The sequence below is a fragment of the Miscanthus floridulus genome, chromosome 3, assembly GCF_019320115.1.
Source record: "Miscanthus floridulus cultivar M001 chromosome 3, ASM1932011v1, whole genome shotgun sequence".
NCBI lineage: Eukaryota > Viridiplantae > Streptophyta > Magnoliopsida > Poales > Poaceae > Miscanthus > Miscanthus floridulus.
In genome coordinates this window covers 147,153,537-147,173,857 of record NC_089582.1, presented here as the reverse complement: position 1 = coordinate 147,173,857, position 20,321 = coordinate 147,153,537, and the positions used below count along the sequence as shown (strand labels likewise).

Here is a 20,321-nt window from a genome sequence, read left to right as displayed (position 1 = left end):
ACACATCAATAAAATCACCATTACAAGTTGACATCTACGATCTACTAAACAACCCATCGGCTATCCAATCACGGAACTCATTCATGTTTATATCTTCGTCTCCATGACGTACATTTGACACATTACCATCAGAAGAGGATCCTTCGGCGAATGGAACATAGTTCTCATCATGATCAACCAAATCAAAGTCCACATCTCTCAAAAAACTATCCCTAATAAAATTATGCATTGCCATGCACGCAATAATTATATGGCTTTGCTTTTGCATTGGATAGCTAGGAAGGTCAAGCAAAATCCTCCACTTCATCTTTAGAACTCCAAACGACCGTTCAATGACATTACGAAGTAAAGAATGTGAGTAATTAAACCGTTCTTTTTTACCTCTTGGCATTACTCCTTGTCTAAACTCCGGCAGATGGTACTTGATTCCTTTGTACGGTGCAAAATATCCCGGTCGGTTCGGGTAACCCGAGTCAACAATGTAGTACTTGCCTGCACAATTATAAAAACATGGATTATTTAAGTCATAGAACAAGTGTTGTAATAATGAGAACATGTGAGGCAGAAGTGGAGTATGATGAAAAGCAACTGAGGATAAGACCCTTCAAGAAGACAGTCACAGGATGACAAGTGTTTGATGATAAATGGGGAAAAATACAAATACTTCTCCTAGATACTGCTGCCACTATAAATGGAGAAAAACATTGCAGCCAAGTGTTTGAAGAGATTGCTAGCAAGATTAGAATCTGTCATCAGATCGCTTGAGATAGTTAGCATTTGAAAGTGAAACAAATAGAAGGCCTATCAGAAAATCTGAGACAAACCAAAATTTAATTCGACACAAGAGCTTCTTTATCTTTTTTCTTTTGTTCTGATCGTGAAAGATATCCTTTTCACACTGCTGTTTTAGGTACCAGTGGCGCATACATCGTGGGAATGAAGAGTTGAACCAAGATGAGAAGTGGTACTGTGCTGGTAAAAACTTATACACTTTCTTATTTTTAAGAAAGGAACATATACTACATTCCACATCTCTCAAATGCTATCGTTAGAGTGTTCATATTTATCCACAGAAACAAATATCGTACTGGAAACTTACATTTGTCTTGAGTTTATAAAGTATTAAGCAATATCATCAAATTTTTACTTCATCCTTCAGAGTGGTAACACAAACATATACCTGGGCAAACTAGGACTTTATTTTTTTCAGTTATCAATACGCTAGAACCATGAATACAAATACCCAGGATAGTGACAAAAAAGAGAGTCAATGCATGCACAAGTACATCACTAATTATCACAACTCACTATCTACATCCACAAGTACCTAGCATACATTTCACTTCCATATGGCAACCATACATTGCATACATAAGAAGAGAAGCATTGACCATGTATAGGCAATTACCTGAGACTGTGTTTCAGATGGCACGTCGTCTTCTTCGTCACCGGCATCTACATCCACTGGATTGTGAAAGCCATGGCCTGCAGAGGAAGATGCACCACGTCCTCCTCCCAAATGTCCTACTGACCACGACTGCCAATACTCCCTTGAAGCAAACCTTTGCCTCGTCCACGTCCAAAACCAACTTTGCCTCCAAGCAAACCTTTGCCTGTACCACGACCTCTGCCATCAGGTGCTCGGACTCTGCCTCCAGGGGCCCGAGGAGGTAGTGGATGCTCATCACCCTATAGAATGGCTTGGTAGGACTCAATGTTGGGGAAGACGTCAGCCTATGAATTGAGATCCAAATGCTCCATGTGGCGGCGGGGAGCGGACAGAGAGGGGGCCGGCTACGAAAAAAACGGGCCGAAGTCAGTCTTCGTCCGCATCTTCCGGAGATGAGCGGATACTACCTGCACTGGAGGAAGAACCTTGGGATAGGAAGTCCCTGCAATTGTACTTGTCCATGGGCATGCGCGTGGCCGGGTTGGGGGAGGGCACGACCGGCGGTGGGGAATGGCACGGGGAAGGAACCTGCGCACAAAAATAGATGAGGTGAATATGCAAACGACATGAACCTGGCAGCGAGACAGATGGATACGGAGCTGGCATCGGGCAGGCGGCAAACCAAGAGATCGGGAGGCGAAGGATCCGGAGCCTCACCTCTGGTGTTGCTAGCGTGCTGCCTTCCTCCGCTTGGGCGCCGCTGGGCGGTGTGAATCGCGCTGCCAATGCAGATGCGGAGTGAATCGTGCTGGGCGGCGGGGGAGGGCACGGGCGGCGTCGATGTTGCGGCGGGGGAGCGTCCGTCCGCTGGTTCTTGGGCGCGGAAAACAGCGACGACGGCGGATCCGGCGGCGGACCGGAGGGGGAGGGCGCGGACGGCGCTGTGTGGCCTCGGACGCCGGCGAGGAGGGCGGATCTAGCGGCGGCGGGGATGGGGGCGATGGGGGTGCGCGGGGTGGAAAGGGTAGGCGCTGGGGGCGCGCAGGGTCGAAAGAGAGGCGCGGGGGTAGGATGCGTGCGGTTGGGAGGGGTAGTGGGGGTCCAGGATGGACTTTAGAAGCTTTTAGGAGGGGGTGGAACTCCTAAAGTTTTTGGCCCCTTCTAAAGTTTTAGGAGCTTTTAGGAGGGGTGTTTGGTTCTTTAGACAAATTTTATCTCCTAAAGTTTTTAGGAGGGGTAACCAAACAGGGCCGAAGTCTCGGAGCTTGTTCGGCTGGAAAAGAACAGCTGGCTGGTTGCCTGTTTTTTCCAGCTGGAGCAGTGTTTTTCGCTCACAAAATTTCGATATGAACAGTGTTTCCAGCATGAACAGTGCCAGATTTCATCCCAGCCGAACACTCTGTGATTCATGGCACGCGTCACTGGCTCATCGGTGCACTGTTTCTTCAAGTAATCAACCAGCTGACTGCTGTCTGTATGTCACTTGTCACATGTACAGCTAGCGCGATCGGTCGAGGAGATAAATAAATATATTTACGCGTGAGCAAGGCGTTCTTCTTTCTCGATCGAACGAACTCGCTCGAGGTTACGTTCGAGAGCGACGACAACGACCGCTACCCTTATCAAGTACTCACCGACTGTTACACGTCGTCGTCGGTCGCACGCACCCATATTACTAACCGTACGTGTGTTCAATTCCGATGCCAAACGAAAGCACACATCTGCTCTGTGGGCCTTTTATTTTATTTGAAATACACACATACTGTAGTTTATTCTCTCGATCGCGCATGGGAACGGACGACATGCATGATACATGCACTGCGCCAATTATTAACTTTCTTCTCCAACCATCCATCCACACACACACACACTATATATATATATATATTATATATATATATATATATATATATATAGGGAGAGGCTATTCAATAGCCGGCTACAAAATAAGTTATTCTGTAGCCACTTCTATTTACTATAATTTTATATACTAATTTACCATAATGTCAATACATATTTACGATAGTTGGGTTACTATAACACATAGGGATATTTACCATAACATTATATTAAACCACTTAGTAAGGAGTTACTATAATCTTATAAATTAACATAGTAATTATCATAACTCAAAGTGGCTACAGAATAAGTTATTCTGCAGCCAGCTATAGGATAGTAGTTCTATATATATATATATATATATATATATATATATATATATATATATATATATATATATATATATATATATATATATATATCCAGCAGACACGTACAAGTGTACATCAGGGTTCCAAGCTAGCTAGCTACTGGCCGGCCGGTATATATACGTATAAAGTATAACGAATAATTATGAAAACTACGTATAGTATAGTAGCTAGGAGGACGTAGTAATAATCATGGCGTCGTGATTAGCAGGTCATCAGCTGCTGAGCATATCCCGCGGGCCCCTGCACCTGCATGCAAGATATGATGATCCTGGGAGGCAGCCGGCAGGGGCAGGGCAGGCACATGATCGAGACCGAGCCAGCCAAACACTAGTGGTTGCCCGACCTGCTCCACCACTCCTATAGTCAGAGCCTTTACAAAGGGACGACGGGTGGCCGGCTATCTACTCTACTGGAACTGGAAGTCTGGAAGCTCTCGCCTAGCTGGTCATGTCACGTCCCGAAAATCGGCCTCAGACCTCTTCAGCATCACAGGCGTCACCACATTACGGCCGGCTACGGGCGTGCTTAGTTGTTTTTGCTAGATACTGTTTCACATCGCCAAGCAAGACTAGCCGTCGACAAGGAAATCCTTGCTCGTGTGGGCGAGGCAAATTAGCTCTCCTGTGCGGGCAAGGTTTATTTGCTCGCGCTCATCTCTTCCAAGAGTATAGCGCTATGCCTAGAATCCCATCAATGTTAGCTTATTTGAATTAGTATGTTCTTGACAACCTAAATATAATATGAAGTCCTCGGCACTAGGAGCAACCTTGCCGTAATCGAATCCAGGATCTAAACCATCAAACCGAGCGCAAAGCGAGGCTATTTTGGCGAGGCAAGGCGAACCTGGTAAGAGTTCCAAGCATGCCCTACTTTACACTGATGATCTAGCTAGCTAGTTACGCACTTCACTTGGTTCCAAATTTAAAGTCATTTTCACTTTTTTTAGTTTTTATACGATATACAATAGTTTTTACCCGGGAAGAGGGAGCGTCTGGAGTTACAAGAGCTCATCCACCGGAATTAACGGGTGATGCTCCTTGGACCTGACGACGAGGCAACATATGGCTAGAAGGTGCCACTCCATGGGGAGGCAGAGGCGGATGAGAGGGCGACGACATATATGGAAGAGAGCTCGAGAGCGACAACGCGGGGGAGGTCAGGCAGAAGGGAGGGCGATGGCCAGAGGCGGAGGAGAAGTGATAGGCGAAGCTTCTGGGAGGCACGAATGGCGAGGAGGAAGGCACATCCTCATGGAAAATGAAGTGCGGTGAGAAAGAGAAAGCGTGGGATAAGAAAGAAGGCCCGTAAGCTCCTTGCAAACCGACTTCTCGCTTTATGGTTCCGATAGTGTAAAAATCAAGAAATCCCACATCGTTTTATACGATGTTGGTTTAAAATAGAAAAGTTAACCGAGCAGCAAATTCAAAAAATATATATAGGTAGACATAGCGTGTTTCTAAATACATCACAAATACTCAGAAAAGCTAAAATAACCGATGCGAGCACGTAATATACAAAACCAGATTGACCCAAGGATCTTAAGTTCTTTTTTTTAAAACTAGGATCTTAAAGTTCTTAATAGAGTCGATATAGTGGCCACCTGTGTTCCCATTATTTAATTTCCAATAATAGTGCTCCCCTATTATACAACAGAGAATACATACGTAGCATCTGCATGTACGCATAGCCCATCGATATATATAGAACACTATATATCAAACTTAATCAAACAACCATATACGAACACGTTAGTTTGACCTTTTGCATGTGTCCTAAATCACACATGCCTATCACAGTTATAAACAGAAAAGAAAGAGTGACAATGTGACATCGACATTTTCAACTGATCGAAAATCAACTCTGCAGTCGTACCACATAAATGATACAGAGGAAATAGTGTTTGAGCATAATCTTGTTCATGTCAGCCTCGTTTACTTTAATTTAGGTTGATATTTTGTAAAAAAAAAGGAAAGGGAGAGAACACAACCCAATCCAAAAATATGAACTTTATATTATTCAGAGCAACATGCATATGGTTACTAATGTCATCTCCTTTTTAGAATAAAATTACTAAATTTCTCCTGTAAAATCATCTTCTCAACCTCTTTAGATTGGGGATTAACCAAACAAATCCTTAAACTATTTGCTCAATAAACATATACAGTAGTACTAAATCCGTTCCAAATTATAGTTTGTTTGACTTTTTTTATCTCAAGTTTGATCACTCGTCTTATTCAAAAATTTGTGCAAAATATCACTTCTTTCGTTGTGGCTTGCTTTATTAAAGTTCTTCAAAAATAACTTAAATTTGGCTATGTTGGCATAATTTTTTTGACTAAAACAAGTGGTCAAACTTAGGGTAAAAAAAAAACAAACGAACTATAATTTGGAACGGAGTAGTACAAAATATCTATAAAGAGGCAAAATAGAAAGGCAAAATAGAAAAGTGAGGTTCTGTTATTAGGAAAGAAAAAAAGGCAGATATATATCTCTGTACTAATTACAGTTGTTTTCTCGAGCCCAACACCTTTGATTGACAACGCAACCACCTCAACTCAACTGGGGTTACGAAATACCTAAATTATTTCCCCAAGGAACATTTCAACCGCATTATAAAACACCCAAATTTGCCAACCAATAGTTTGGACCTCCGCCACCAGCCCAAAGTCCCGCTTTTGTTTATTACGCATCCCCAGTATTGACTTCCGCTCCCCCTTTCTCTCTCTCTCCGGCGGGGCGGCCGGAATTCTCCCCAAATTCAGCTGGTTTCACGGGAGAGATCGGCCGGTGGAGGGGAAAGGACGAGTCTTGATCTGGATTTCTTGGCGGATTGGCTGGCATTCGCAGGAACTGTGTGTCTGTGTTCAGGAACGTGGATATGAGCTGCTTACCGTGCTCCGGTTCGTCGGGGAAGGAGTCCAAGAGCTTGGCGGCGCTCTCGCCGACCCCCCGGCCTGCGGCGAAGGAGGCACCAGGTAAAACCCGTGTTTTGTGCTGCGCGCTTGCCCGATGTTGGTTGTGATCCCGCTTCTTGCTCTGTTCGGTCAACTACAGATGTTTGCAACTCGCGGTGACTGATTCGCTGCTCTAGGCATGTAGTTGTGTGCGACGAAGGATGGATTTTTTTTTATGGGAGGGATAAAGGCTGGATTTTTGCTTTTTGTTTGCAGCAGAGGTGTAGCTGCTTACTAGTAATACGCAACTGGAGCTGTTGATCAACGAAGTAAACAAGGAATTGAGTGTAATAGTTGCTTCTCGCGGTTTTGATTTATCGATCTTAGCAGCAAGGATTCACTGCATTAGTTGTGTATTGCTTATTTTGTTTTATTTTATTTTATGGACAATTTTGCTAGCAGAATATTAGTACGATTGTTAATTGATCGTTATAAGTAATTCATGGCTTTACATATGCGAATGTTACTATGTTACTTCCATTGTTTGCTCAGATAGTGATGAAGGGGACATAAAAGCACCACTTCTTATAAATTTGACTTTTGACTTTTTCTCATGAGGTGGAGTGGAAGGGAAGGAAATTTCCGTGGCGAAGCCTGCAGTTACAATAGTTTCGTTTAAGGAATTCTGTCTCGAGCAAACCAAACACCAATGATCCATGTGTTCTGTACACGTGTTGTCTGGCTGAATATGGCTGTGTCAATTTTCTTGCTTTGAGCTTGCTTCAAGTCCGGTTCACTCTCTGTGTGGCTGGTGGAGCGAGTGACGAGTAGGGCTGGATATCGAGCAAGCTCGGCTCGGCTCGTTAGGTCGGCTCGACTTGTTAATATTACGAGCTAAAGGGGCAGCTCGGCTCGGCTCGTTGCCGAGCTTGAACTGCCTCGTTTAGCTCGTGGGCTACTACTACAAAAAAAAAAAGGACATACATGTTTATAATGTTTATGCTACATTAATTCCAGAAGGTGACGTCCACCATTATGCAGCCATATATGATTAATACATATCAGGTTCATCAAAAGTATCAACCATGCAACATAGCTGGTCCATCCATGATCATGCAGTTCCAGCATACTAATTAGTTGCTTGCCACCACAAACTTAGGAAAGTCCACAGATTCAATGTCAGCATCATCATCATCTTCTCCCTGGAAAACAATCCATAAAATCAACATTTAAGTACCACAACAATTATAAAATCAAAATTCATATGAAATAGCTGAAAATAAGGATTACATACCAATAGAATAGGTGTACACTTCTAGGTCAGCATCATCGTCTTCTGGATTCATGCTCGTGGGCTTATAGGCCTCAGCTTGTTTCAGCTCGTGAGCAGCTGGCTCGTTAAAATAGCGAGCTAGACTTACAGCTTAACTTGTGAAAAAATTAAAACGAGCCGAGCTGATCTGGCCACGAGTCGAGCGAGTTGGCGAGCCGCGAGTATTTTGTCCAGCCCTAGTGACGAGTTCCACACACGTATCAAAGTTTAGTTCTTAGTTGCTGGACTTGCAAGTCTTATCCTTGATTTCAAGGCAAGCTATTGTTCATTTGTTTGTTGTGTGGCTGCTGCATTTTGTTACCCATCTGCAGACCGAGATATCTCTTACATTAAATAACTGTCAGAAAAATCGATGGAAGTTTTTAATGCCAAGAGCACATGATGGTCCACTTGGGTTAATTTTTCTCAGTCGCATTGAAATGCAGAAGTAATGAAGATGCTAGTCAAATTCCTATAAGTGATTATATTATTAGCTTTCAAGTTTTTATCATACACATGGCTACTCATATTACAAATCAAGGCATAAGGCAACAGACTTATGTTGATGTGAGCTGCCTGACATTTCTGTTGGAAAGAATTCTAGAGTTTGTTTCCATCTCCAAATCTCCAATTATCTCTAACCATACATATCTTTATTTACAATAATTTCTTGTCTGGTTGAAGTATTTAGCAATTTAAAGCTAGGTAGGATAATTGGAATATGTTAGGAGTGTTATTAATACCACACTGAATGTGTGGGTGCAACCCTGTAGTAGTACCATGCCTTCTCCACCAACTTCACTATACAGTGTGTTAATACCACACAGAATGCGTGGATGCAACAGTGGAGTAACCAATAACAGATTGTTGAATGCTGTGATAGGTCTAGGAATCTCGCAATTAGCATCATGATCCATTTCTTTGTCACTATTTTTCTGTATGTCTGAGCTGTATGATTTATCTGTATTGATGAAAGCATAAGCATCATTAGTGAGGATTTATACGCTAACTTTTATCTTTCCAATGAATCAGTTCGATCAAATTCACGTGCTTCGGGCTCCAGGAAGGAAGATTCTGTTCGCAGAGGAGGAAACACTGCACATGGCCCGGCACAGATTTTCACTTTCCGGGAGTTGGCTATCGCTACCAAGAATTTCAGGAAAGATTGCCTATTGGGAGAAGGTGGCTTTGGTCGTGTGTATAAAGGACGCATGGAAAATGGACAGGTTTGCTAGCATTTGCTAATTGTGTTTTAATTTCTGTACACTGCAAATTTGGTTATAACTCTCATTATTTTTTCAAGAAGAAAGGGAGAAGTCCCCTGACTGTTCTAATCGGTTGTCTGCCTGACACCTTCATTTTTCATCTTCAATCTTGCCCAGGTCATTGCTGTGAAGCAACTTGATAGAAACGGTTTTCAAGGAAATCGTGAATTTCTTGTGGAGGTTCTCATGCTAAGTCTCTTGCACCATCCTAATCTGGTCAGATTAATTGGCTATTGCGCAGATGGTGACCAGCGCCTCCTAGTTTACGAATATATGTTGTTGGGATCACTAGAAAATCATCTGTTTGGTAAGTTGTACTATATTATAGCAATTACTAAATAGATCGTGAATTGAAGATTTCCCTAGGATCCAAAATGCTAATATTTCTCTTGACTTCAGTTATTTTTTTTAAAAAATGATTTGTAAGTTGCTAAATTCAAACGTGAAAGATCCTAGCTACAGTATTGTCTACCATCAGTGTTTTGTTACTGCTGACGACATCCTTGCTGCTAACACCATCCATAGCAATATCTTAGATACTGCCATCCATATTTCTTCTTTTGTAACTCATGACATCAATTTCTTGGTAGGCCCACCAGATAAGGAACCTCTTGACTGGAATACAAGGATGAAGATTGCTGCTGGTGCAGCGAAGGGTCTGGAGTATCTTCATGATAAGGCAAATCCACCTGTCATATACAGAGATTTCAAATCATCAAATATTCTTCTGGGTGAAGACTACTACCCTAAGCTGTCTGATTTTGGGCTGGCAAAACTTGGTCCAGTTGGTGACAAAACTCATGTATCAACACGAGTTATGGGAACATATGGATATTGCGCTCCTGAATATGCCATGACAGGACAGTTGACATTAAAGTCTGATGTTTACAGCTTTGGTGTTGTGTTCCTTGAACTTATTACAGGCCGCAAAGCAATCGATCACACCCAGCCTTCAGGGGAGCAAAATCTTGTTGCATGGGTAGGTTTACCTGCACCAAGTTATTCCATTCATTTGGTTTAGGGAGGGGAATGATCTGTTATTTCTTCACATGTCCCAAGTGTCTGATGTCTACAAAATTTGCAGGCTCGTCCACTTTTCAGAGACCGAAGGAAGTTCTGCCAACTTGCTGATCCATCACTGCAAGGTCGGTACCCCAAAAGGGGTTTGTACCAGGCTTTAGCTATTGCAGCTATGTGTTTGCAGGAGCAAGCAGCATCTCGGCCACTGATAGGAGATGTTGTCACTGCACTATCTTATCTAGCTGCGCATCCTTATGATCCAAATGTGCCTTCGACAAAGGATTCTAGGACCTGCCCATCTACCCCAAGGGCAAAAACACACAGACGAACCACCAGTGTTCCTGATGCTCAACATGCTGCTGAGTCGCTTATGTTGAACTTCCCAGACTTGAGGAAGGAGACCGTCAGAGGAGGGAAATTCGAGAAGGATAGTACTGAAGGTTCTGGCAGCAGCAGTAGCTCTGGAAGGAACGATGGCCTGGATGTCCCGCAACTTCTGGCCATTCCTAACGGCAAAGCTTGCAGTGAAGGTGATAACATTCAGAAGTCCACTGTTAAGGTTGGTGCCCGTGAGAACTAGAATGCAGAGCCGGGCAAATACTGTGGGCAGCTTTGATAGCACATTCTATGGATGGATTAGACCATTATTTCCATGTTTGCTATCAGTTTTGCCAGGAAACTTCATCGCTTTGGCGTGAGTCTTTTTGGAAAGGGACAATTGTCGAGAGTTGAGTAATACTACTGCAACAGGCTTGGTTTTGCAGACCCGGATAGCCTCATGCTCCACGGTTGGGTTTTAATTGCCTCCATGGAACAGTTTTACAAATCTTCCAGGTTTTACACGAAGATGCAGGCTGATGAAAGGAAGAACTATTCTGTCGCTGAGATTCGGACCTTAGACTCTTAGAGTGTGCATTTTGATGAGAATCGAGTACATTCTGAATGTCAGTATGCGTCATTCAGGAATATGGGGGAGTTTTCTTTTCTTTTCTTTTTTTCTTTTTTTTGGTGCCGGTGAGTTTTCTTGTTTGTTCTTGTAGGAAGCACGATTTGTGTGACAATGTGCTGACAGAGTTGCATCCCGGACTGTGCCTGTACATGTAAATGGGTTGTTTGTAAGTAGAGCTGTCCATAGATTTTTTTTCCTTCGTCGGTATGATGTAATGGGGTGATTTGCAGACATGTCAGGCGTAGCTCTTTAGTCTGTACAGGAAAAAAAAGGTTGTTCGATTTTTGTTCGCTTGGTATTGTAACATTGACTCATCATATACTATTATTGTACAAATGGGAAAGAACACTGATCCTTGTGGTAGGATGCCGCTTCTCTTTGGTTTTAATTAATTGCAGTGATTTTTTTTTAAACTTAACTGGAGTGAATTGGAATGGCACAAGGAAGAAGCGAGGGGGAAACCCCCTCGGAGAATTTCTTCTATCTGAACTGGCTGCTCACATATCAAGCAGAAATATCTGCCATCTTACAGCAAGAAATATCTGCCATCTTACAGCACAGGCTGTGAGCAGTTCGAAACCAATCAAGCTATCTATCTAAAATCACAACAGGTTTATTGGATTTTGAGATTCTAAAAATCTGTGAGACAAAATCCCTATAAAATCTGAACCGTTTGGATAAGATAGTGGGATTATGGATTTTTTTCTATCCGGGTTCTCAGAATCCAAAGTATTCAAACGGGTATCACTAATAGAGATGTTAAGTGCCTAATTGGTAGTACCAGGGGCAGTCCTTTTATCTGGACTGCACAATGTCGCCATAAGATACGATGGATTTGCTCCCACAACGGCAGTGCAACGATCGAATCAAATCAACTATGGCCACCTCATGCGCATCGCAGAGCGCGTTGGCCTCGTCGTACCACTGCCACGCCTTCTTGTCAAGTTCTTGATCAGGTCCGTCTGGATATCTACCTGTACATATATACTCATTCTGTAGATACCAAGTATAGAATGTGCTCATTGCAAGTTTACATCGTGCATATATAGATACGCCTCAGTCGGTTGATTGATATCTTTCCGTTAGCTTGGTGCTTATGTTGCTGCAAATATATACTCATTCTGTAGATACCAAGTATAGAATGTGCTCATTCTATGTTATTGCATTGCAAGTTTACATACATCGTGTATATATATTTACAGAAGCAATCCCTATCATCCAACAACATAAACCGTGCCTATGATCTTCCGTTCTTTCTTATGTACACCTACAGTCCACATGTTTACATCATGGTCTGATTCTCTTTGTTACAAGAGATGAAGCTGGATTTATTTCCTTTATCTAAAAAAACATCCCAATCTGGCTGGACTATAATAGAGAAAACAAGGCTCGCCTTCTTCACTGAACAATTTCCATTACACTAATAAGAGGCTGCTGCTTCTCTGAATCTGGACAAAAGGAATGCTCCGGCTATCTAGAACTGCTCCAATCTGTTTGTACACTAGGTTCGACAATGGAGACATAGATATCGTGCTCTGTCATGATGATGTTGCTGGCTGCTAGCTCCTGTCGGAATTGCCGAACGCTTTGAGCTGTGATGATTCTACAGGTGCTCCAATCGTCCGCTTCCATATCGACTCCTAGGTAAGTGAAATGGTCCTGAATCCTCAAGCTGAACATGGAGAGGCACCTAGTATCATGGAGGCAAATGTTAGAACAAAAGCTGACGAGAAACCAACCTAGATCTCCCACTTCCCATGATGCTATCAGCAGACAAACCTGCAACAATCTGGGTCTTCACCGCTGTCGTCACAAATCTTTTCAGTTATGTTGCCATCAGAATCCTGGACCCATACCTGAAATTTCACAACATGCCATTCATACATTTTACAGGATGAAAAAATGCAAAAAAGAAAGTAGCTTTGTTTTTTGGCATTAAAAGAAAGTAGCTTTGTAAATTTCATGTGCAGCAGTGCAAGGTATAGTATACCTCTCTGGGGAAGTGGTGGTATGTCAGCTTGGGAAGAAAGGAGAAATACGGTGGCAAATGTGGCACAATATCATGTCCGTGTGTCACTCGAATTGTGTTGGGTACATATTTGGCAAAGCATGAGGTAAATGCAGCATTGCCAACATGAGGCTGCCCGAAAGTCATGAGTTGCACACTGTCACTTCCAAGCTTCATCTATGGAGAAATGTTCTGTTTAAACTTGGTTCCAGGATTACAAGTTCAAAAGTATCTAAGACAGCACAGTAAGTATCTCTGAAGCCCCTTGGGCCTTGGGATACTTAGAGCAAGATCGAGCACGCAAAAAGAAGCCATAGCTCCTCCCATCGAGTGGCCTGTCACTATGACATTGATATCTCCATATGATTTTCTTGCCTTGTTCACAGCACTTGTGATAGCTAGACGCAAAATTGTATTGTTATATAAGGAGAAAAATCCACTGTGCACCTTTAACCAGAGGAATACAAACAAATGAATCACACTTTCAGTTTCTTTTTCTTTTAGAAGAGAATACAATAGAAACTTCATTGGCATTAACCTTCGCATTTGGCATGTTTGGATAACTTAGATCAAGCTGCTTCCATATCAAGTCTTTTTATCCAATTCTGTACACTGGTTAATCAAATCTAAGCATAAATCACAGTTGAATTGGAAACAGTAAACGCAAAGCAAACTTTGTTTAAACAGAGAACAGTGGAAGCAATAGCAAATAGCTCAGTACCTATTCTCTTGAGTTCCCCTGATTGCAACAATTATTGAATTCAGATTATGAGCTACACCAACAAATGCATGTTACATTATTCATCCAAAGAACGGTAGGTAAAGGGAAGGGTATGTCTTGAAAAGCTCGATGGGTTTGATAGCACAGAGACATACAATTTCACAGAAAAGTTATAAGAACTTAATTCAAAATGTGGAGGTTCTCCACATCAACAATTAGAGATCTCATCTCGAAGCCCTATTTCAGCAATACGAAACCATATCAAAACTAGAAGCCAGCTTATCCTGACCCATAGCCATTTTTAAAAACAACTTTTATGTTTTAAAGTATTTCAGTAAGAAGAAGAGAACTGTTAGTGTTAGAGTATGGCAGGGGCCTATTGGGCCTGGGCTAGATGTATAGCCCATTATTGTTAAGGTTAATTAGAGATAAGAGTCGCTTACTTAGGAGTCAAGTAAACCTCTCTATATAAGGAGATGAGATGTATCAATCTAATCAAGCAAGAATTAAGAAGGAAAACCCTTCCCTCTTGCCCGGCCGTGGGCAAACGCCCCGCGGCCGGCTCTCTCTCTCGCCCTCGCAGCCTAGCCGTGAACAGTACCCGCGGGTACTGTAGCGTGACATCCGTGAACAACCCACGGTGCTGTAGCGCCGCGGGTACTGTAGCGCTTCAGCCGCCGTCGCTCCCCTCGACTCTCTCCTCTCAATCCTAGCAGCCACATAACAAGAACAAACTTGACAGCCTCTTACTTGAGTCAAGTCATTGCATCTTGAGCATGTCCACGTAAACAGCGCAGTTAAATCTGTCATATACACCTAGAGACAACAGAGAATCATGAGATTAACCTTTGACACAAAAGGTGGAAGGACTTGGAAATTGTGAATAATCAGTGGAAAACAAAGTCTGCCAAAAAAAACTAGGGAAAGTCGTAACTTACCGCTGATGCATATTCCACAAGAGTCTTTGCGAGAGTATGATTGTAGATAAAACTGTGATCACTATGCTTGACAGGCAACTCTGTGATAAAGGAAATTAAAAAAATGACAGACTGGATATAAGAATGCAACCAGCTACTAGATTCCTGAGTGCAATGTCAACTTAAACAATCTGTAACGATTCTATGCAGTAACAGTTCATCAACCATCTACTTTAGCAATTTCCTAACTTCTTTTTGTTTTGTAGGGCCACCAATAATGGCTTCCTTTGCAGCAATCAGGACTCCACTATATGAACAACACGGTCCTGTAGCAGGAACTAACAGATGGCAGCCACTGATACACACCTAATCACCTGTCCCTCCCTTCTCCACAGTGCTAGAGCTTTTGCTAGATGTTTCATGTTTGTACTATATGCCCCAATTATGACAGTCAATTAGCGCGTTAAATTAGCCCAGCTGCTGGCATGGCTGATGGCCCCCTAACGGACAACCACTACCTGGCAATTCCATCAGATAGTTGGTAGGTGTCCCTTTTGTCAATGGCCCTATGTAAAACTACAACATTTGAGATGTTTGCAAATGCAATGACACGCTTATTCCACTCATAGCACAATCGATGAAAATAACATAATTATCTTGTTTGTTACGGACTATTAAAGCTAGCTTGCTGTCGAAATCATTTTGATGCCAATTTATATACAACAGCAACCCAACAAGCATAAGAGAATCACACGGAACTACCTCTTCCATGAGAAGCAGCAGACAGCAATAGTAGGAGAGCCACCACGCTGGCGCCCAGGTTCCATCTCTCCATGAACCTGAACCTGCAGACGCATCCAAGCTGAATCTCGATCGGCTGAAGCACCAGAGGAACATCAATCACACAAACAGAAAGCGAGCAGAGCAATTCTTTCTTTTTCTTTTTTGAAAGAAAGCGAGCAGAGCAATTCCACGGCACGGAGCCTCCTCAGAATCAATGAGAGGAGAATGTGCAGCAGCAGGCAGCGATTCCAGAACCAAACGCACGATCAGGATAAAAAGCTTAGGGGCGAAGGATTTGACCTTCCGGGACGTCGAGGGGCTGGACAAACCGAAATGGGAAAAACTGGAAGAAGGTGCAAGAGACGTACGGCGGGTGCTCGGCAAGGAAGAAGAAGAAGAAGAAGAGTGGGCGCCTCCCTCGCCTGCGGTTGGCGGTCGCTTTCAGGGCGCTGCGGCTGGACCGCTGGAGGGAGCACCGGAGGGGGAACTCAAGAGAGAATATGCCCGGCTGGCCGGCTCCTCCCCTCCCTCTCCTCCGGCCGGGTTGGTTGTGCCAAGAACTTGAAGGCGGTAGGCCAGGCCGCCGGGGGCGCTGGGCAGTGGGCACTGATGAGAGAATTTGATCTTGCTCCTACCCTTCACAGAAAAGGACGTCCTTTTCTCGAGGATTTGTTGGATTAGTTAATGAGGATTGGTGGCATCATCCAGAGGAATCTCGCCGTGGTGCCCAGCATCTATCTGAGTTGCTCTTGCACAGTTGCACAGTTGCACAGTTGCACCGGCATGGCGGCATCTGCATCTGTTTTTTTTAGCCTGGACTTCTCAAGTTATAGTATCTAACACACTCATATCACTATACACGCGCATCTTTAGAAACTACAACATATACTCCTCAAACGTCCTTCTGGAGATCACCGAAGTCACACAAGTCTCGTAGACGACGGGCACGTCGTAGTCCCATTGTAACGCCACGCGAGTGTCCAGGACCTGCACCAGACAAATATGAGGAGAAAAAACCCCGGTGCCACGCCCGGCCGATCCACAACTAGGATTCGAACGCGGGTGGGTGGCCTCCACGACGGGAGCGCTCACCATTGCGCTACAAGCACGTTGGCATCTGCATCTGGGTTGGATCTATGGACGGGAAACCTACGCATTCTGTTTTCGTATCAATCAAGAGAGAATTATCTATTTGGCAATGAAACAAATCAGTCTTTCATATTTTGCACTAAAAAATTTAAACTTTCTTATCTGGCACCAAGTTGAAATTTTCTTTCGTAAATAACACTACCGTCTATTTTCACTAGTAACGATGTTAAGTGGCTTGCAAAATGACATAAATATTCTTGTTTGTAGTAGAAGTCAATGGTGCTAAATAGGAAAAGAATAAATAAAAAGTTTGTCAAATAAAAAAAATTACAAATATACTTGTAAACTAAAATATGAGATTTTGTGAGAGTGCAAATAAATACTCCCTCCAATTTCCTAAAGGATGCCATTTTGAACAGCGACACGATCTAAAAAACAATTTTGACCATTACTTTTTGATATAAAGTATTTATAAAATATAGTTAATATATATATTGGGTTCATAAACCCGGGGTCCCTCGCGAACCGATTTTCCTACAAAGGCTCGGTCCAAGCAGACAGCGAGCAACTCATGGGCCGGTCCAAGTATCTGGACAACAGGCCAGAAGGACGATCCAATCATCGACCGGGAGGTCTGGCCGAGGAGGAGCGGCACCCGTTTTTTTGACTTCGGCCCACCTCTCTGACTAGAGCGCTCGCTCCGACTCCGGCCACCTCCGGACAGCCTCTCCGATCGAAAGGCCTGGCCAGAGCACTACTTTCGACTCCAACTCCGCGTCTCCGACCAGGGTACGCAGAAGCTCTGCTCACTGCTTTTCTCCGACTGGCGCAACCAGAGCTGACTGAACCAACCGACCGAGGACGTCTGCTCGGAAAGGACTAGGGAACGAACGGAAAAAGCGAGGCAAGGTGCACAAGTCAAAACACGATACTAGGGACCGTACCCTGTACACCTACAGAAATAGTACTCTACAACCGCCCTGACACGAATAGTGTTGTAGGTGTCGACATTTTACCTACAGTATTTTGGGCACCATTAACTCCCATACGGTAAGGCCCCCCACATGTTTCTGGGCATCGACAGTGTTGTGGGCGCCGGAATTTACCGTACCGAGTGAACATGGTGAAACTCCTCACATGCCTCTAGGCATCAACAGTATATGCAGGTACCGACATCTGTCATACTCGAACAAAGACGACGTAACCTCCCACGTGTATCTGACATCCAATAGTGTTGTGGGCGCCTACCATCATCTTGTACCCACCGGCATGGGCAACAAGACTTAGAAGCATACGAACTCTCTCCCTTTCACTTGTAAAGTCATCCCATTCATCTATAAAAGAGGATGTGCTCTCTCTCAAGAGATTCAGAGTTAATCCAAGTTGATACAAGTCATTCCAGATTCGCTAGATCGACCAAGTTCACTAGTTCACAACCACAGAACTGCCAGGTTCGGACCTCAAGCACTCGCTTGAACACATAGCTCATAGCGGAGCTCCTGTCGCTCTCGGCTCTTTCGACTGGAGCCGACCAGACATCTCGTACACCCCATCTTTCTCCTTCTCGTTTGTAACCCCACTGCAAACTTCGAGCACCTGGGCTTAGGAATAAAGTCACCAACCGACTCAAACTGTACGTAGGGCATGTTGCCTGAACCAGTATAAACCCTGTGTCATTGAGTGCTAGGCCACCTCCGATCACAACGTATGACAAAACTATAAATATTTACTTGTTGGTCACTTTCTGCACCGACAGTTGGCGCCGTCCGTGGAGAAGACGTTGTACGTTCAACACTTTTTGGTCATCGGATGGCCCACTTTTCCGCCACCCTCGCCGTGACGGGCTCAGGCGATACGATTCGCTTCAGCTCACTGGAGTTTCCCGTACTCTCACATGTTGGGATGTGGGTTCCACCAGTCTTTGAGCCATCCCAGGCCTTTCTCTTTGAAAGCCTGGACTTCGTCACCGACTGGCTCAGCGTACTACACCTCCATGAGGAGGCTCTCATTTCGACGCCCATTAGAGGGGCGCACTCCATCGGCTCCGGGACGCACGACGACTTCAACAACGTGGCATCCGCGCTTCATTCTGAGCAAACTCTCTGCTCAAACTCTGCTGTAAGTAACATACATACTGTTATTTACTTGATATTCTCTATCTTCCACCAATTATCCGGTGGGACCCCATTGTCTCCGCTGCGACCGCCACGCCACCGATTACCCTATGGCCTCGTGTCCCCCATGGATGTGTATGCCCTGGTGCTCCGAAGGGTGCCGGCGCCCCTCGATCTCATGTCTGAATTCATGGGAATGGCGAGCTATGCTCCTACCTATTTCCTTGACCTCATGGATGATGAGGATGAGAGTGATGGCTCCAGCATCGACGATATGGTGCCTAGCCACCGTCCGTCCTGAGAGTGCGCTATGGCGTACGCTCTGGGACACCCATCTGTGGAAGCAGAGTCCTCACAGACTCAAACCCCTCTGAACTCTCGTGTGGAGACCCCCAAGCTCACACGGAAGCACGGCGAGGCACTATGACAACAGTGGCTACATCAACCACTAACTGTGCCAGCACGCTCGACGCACCACACTATGCCCCGTGCGCATAGACCAACGAGTGACGCCCAGGGTCACGCCCGTCGGGTCCAGCACAACACCATGGATAGAGGGAACTATCCCGCAAGTTTGCTCAGGCCAGTCAGAACATCGCCGCTGCGGCAATGCTTCTGCGCGGCCTGTTCGAGCCGAAGGACCCTTATGAACAGACGATCCACTAGAACCTCCAAGCACTAGTGGAGACCGCCGCCATACAACAAGCAGAGAGCTCCGTATCATGATGCTGACTCACGGCCTCACTCCCCACCAAGGGAATGGGGACACAGTAGATGGGTCACCCTACCCGATCACCACTACAACCACCGAACGCGACACAGGAGGCCGCATTGGCACCTCATCTTGACTTGACGACCGCTCCGCACCGACTGCCTGTCTACACGTGGCTTGGGTCAAACCGAGACACACGTAGCAGCGACCGGAGTCCCAGCCCTGATGGCCCAGGACCGTGGACCTTTGTCCAACACCTTCAGCAAGCACCGCTCCCGCCGCGCTCCAACGAAGGCCAAGGCAAAGGCAAGGCCAAGTGCTAGGATCAGGACGAGGGCCCCTCCACACAGAGGGGGAAAACAGAAATGATCGTCGCCGATCGGCCAACTCCGCGTTGGTCGCCATAGCTGATCATGTGGGCACGCAGCCCTAGCAGGACCCTTCGGGCCACTTCCATGAGCTCATGGAGATCCCATGCACCAACCACGACTACCCCGTCAAGCACCTCTACAAGGACTGTCAGCTCCTCAAGCGCCTTCTATGGCAGGCCGGTGGGCCAAAGGAAGAAAAAGGCAAAGAAGCAGCAACCGAGAAAGGAGGCGTAGCAGGTAGGGATCCGGACGACTGAAGGTTAAAGTGATCCGACCGGACGCCTACCGATTGAAGTACAACGACAATGACATTTTCACCGAACGCTTGGAACAACTATGTCATTTGTCTTCCCCTAAAATTCAGTCTTACCATTATTTTCTTAGCGTTTGCTTCGATAAGAGCACCCTGACCCAAACACTTTTTGGCTTGGGTCGCTCGAGGGGCTTCACGAGGATGCACTACTACCTCTTTGTTTTGTTTACTATCATATGGTGAAATTCCTTCCTACCTAATCAAAAGGGTAGTTCATTCCATTAATTTGCCTTACGTAGCTTTGCTTTAAAAC

The 20,321-nt window shown here is 44.7% G+C and overlaps 2 protein-coding genes across 5 annotated transcripts; one reads left to right on the top strand and one right to left on the bottom strand.

Annotated features, from left to right (window-relative positions):
* Positions 1–6,263: 6,263 nt before the first annotated feature.
* LOC136547435 (probable serine/threonine-protein kinase PBL7) lies at positions 6,264–11,406 on the top strand. Its single transcript, XM_066539384.1, has 5 exons — positions 6,264–6,575; positions 8,839–9,032; positions 9,189–9,378; positions 9,662–10,050; positions 10,156–11,406. The coding sequence occupies exons 1-5, from the start codon at positions 6,479–6,481 to the stop codon at positions 10,669–10,671; spliced, it is 1,386 nt and encodes a 461-aa protein (XP_066395481.1). The 5' UTR covers positions 6,264–6,478; the 3' UTR covers positions 10,672–11,406.
* Positions 11,407–12,175: 769 nt separating this feature from the next.
* LOC136542785 (secreted mono- and diacylglycerol lipase 1-like) lies at positions 12,176–16,231 on the bottom strand. Of its 4 annotated transcripts, none has more exons than XM_066535383.1 (7): positions 15,838–16,231; positions 15,449–15,563; positions 14,708–14,787; positions 14,520–14,585; positions 13,031–13,225; positions 12,820–12,896; positions 12,176–12,730 (listed from the first exon to the last, which is right to left on the bottom strand). In XM_066535383.1, the coding sequence occupies exons 2-7, from the start codon at positions 15,519–15,521 to the stop codon at positions 12,511–12,513; spliced, it is 711 nt and encodes a 236-aa protein (XP_066391480.1). In that variant the 5' UTR covers positions 15,522–15,563; positions 15,838–16,231; the 3' UTR covers positions 12,176–12,510. The 4 variants fall into 4 exon arrangements, with proteins under 4 accessions (XP_066391480.1, XP_066391479.1, XP_066391482.1 ...); XM_066535382.1 differs by having other exon boundaries at positions 15,449–15,531; positions 15,838–16,230; XM_066535385.1 differs by lacking the exon at positions 15,838–16,231 and adding an exon at positions 15,770–15,827 and having other exon boundaries at positions 15,449–15,531.
* Between the last annotated feature and the right edge of the window lie 4,090 nt (positions 16,232–20,321).

What these genes read in the sequence shown, in the direction of transcription:
- LOC136547435 (XM_066539384.1), top strand. Translation starts at nt 6,479, where the DNA reads ATGAGCTGCTTACCGTGCTCCGGTTCGTCGGGGAAGGAGTCCAAGAGC. An exon ending in ACTAGAAAATCATCTGTTTG is followed by an intron (nt 9,379 to 9,661) that starts GTAAGTTGTACT and finishes ATTTCTTGGTAG; the next exon opens with GCCCACCAGATAAGGAACCT. An exon ending in AGCAAAATCTTGTTGCATGG is followed by an intron (nt 10,051 to 10,155) that starts GTAGGTTTACCT and finishes CAAAATTTGCAG; the next exon opens with GCTCGTCCACTTTTCAGAGA.
- LOC136542785 (XM_066535383.1), bottom strand. Translation starts at nt 15,521, where the DNA reads ATGGAGAGATGGAACCTGGGCGCCAGCGTGGTGGCTCTCCTACTATTG. An exon ending in ACCACCACTTCCCCAGAGAG is followed by an intron (nt 12,897 to 13,030) that starts GTATACTATACC and finishes GTGAAATTTCAG; the next exon opens with GTATGGGTCCAGGATTCTGA. An exon ending in GAAGACCCAGATTGTTGCAG is followed by an intron (nt 12,731 to 12,819) that starts GTTTGTCTGCTG and finishes CCATGATACTAG; the next exon opens with GTGCCTCTCCATGTTCAGCT.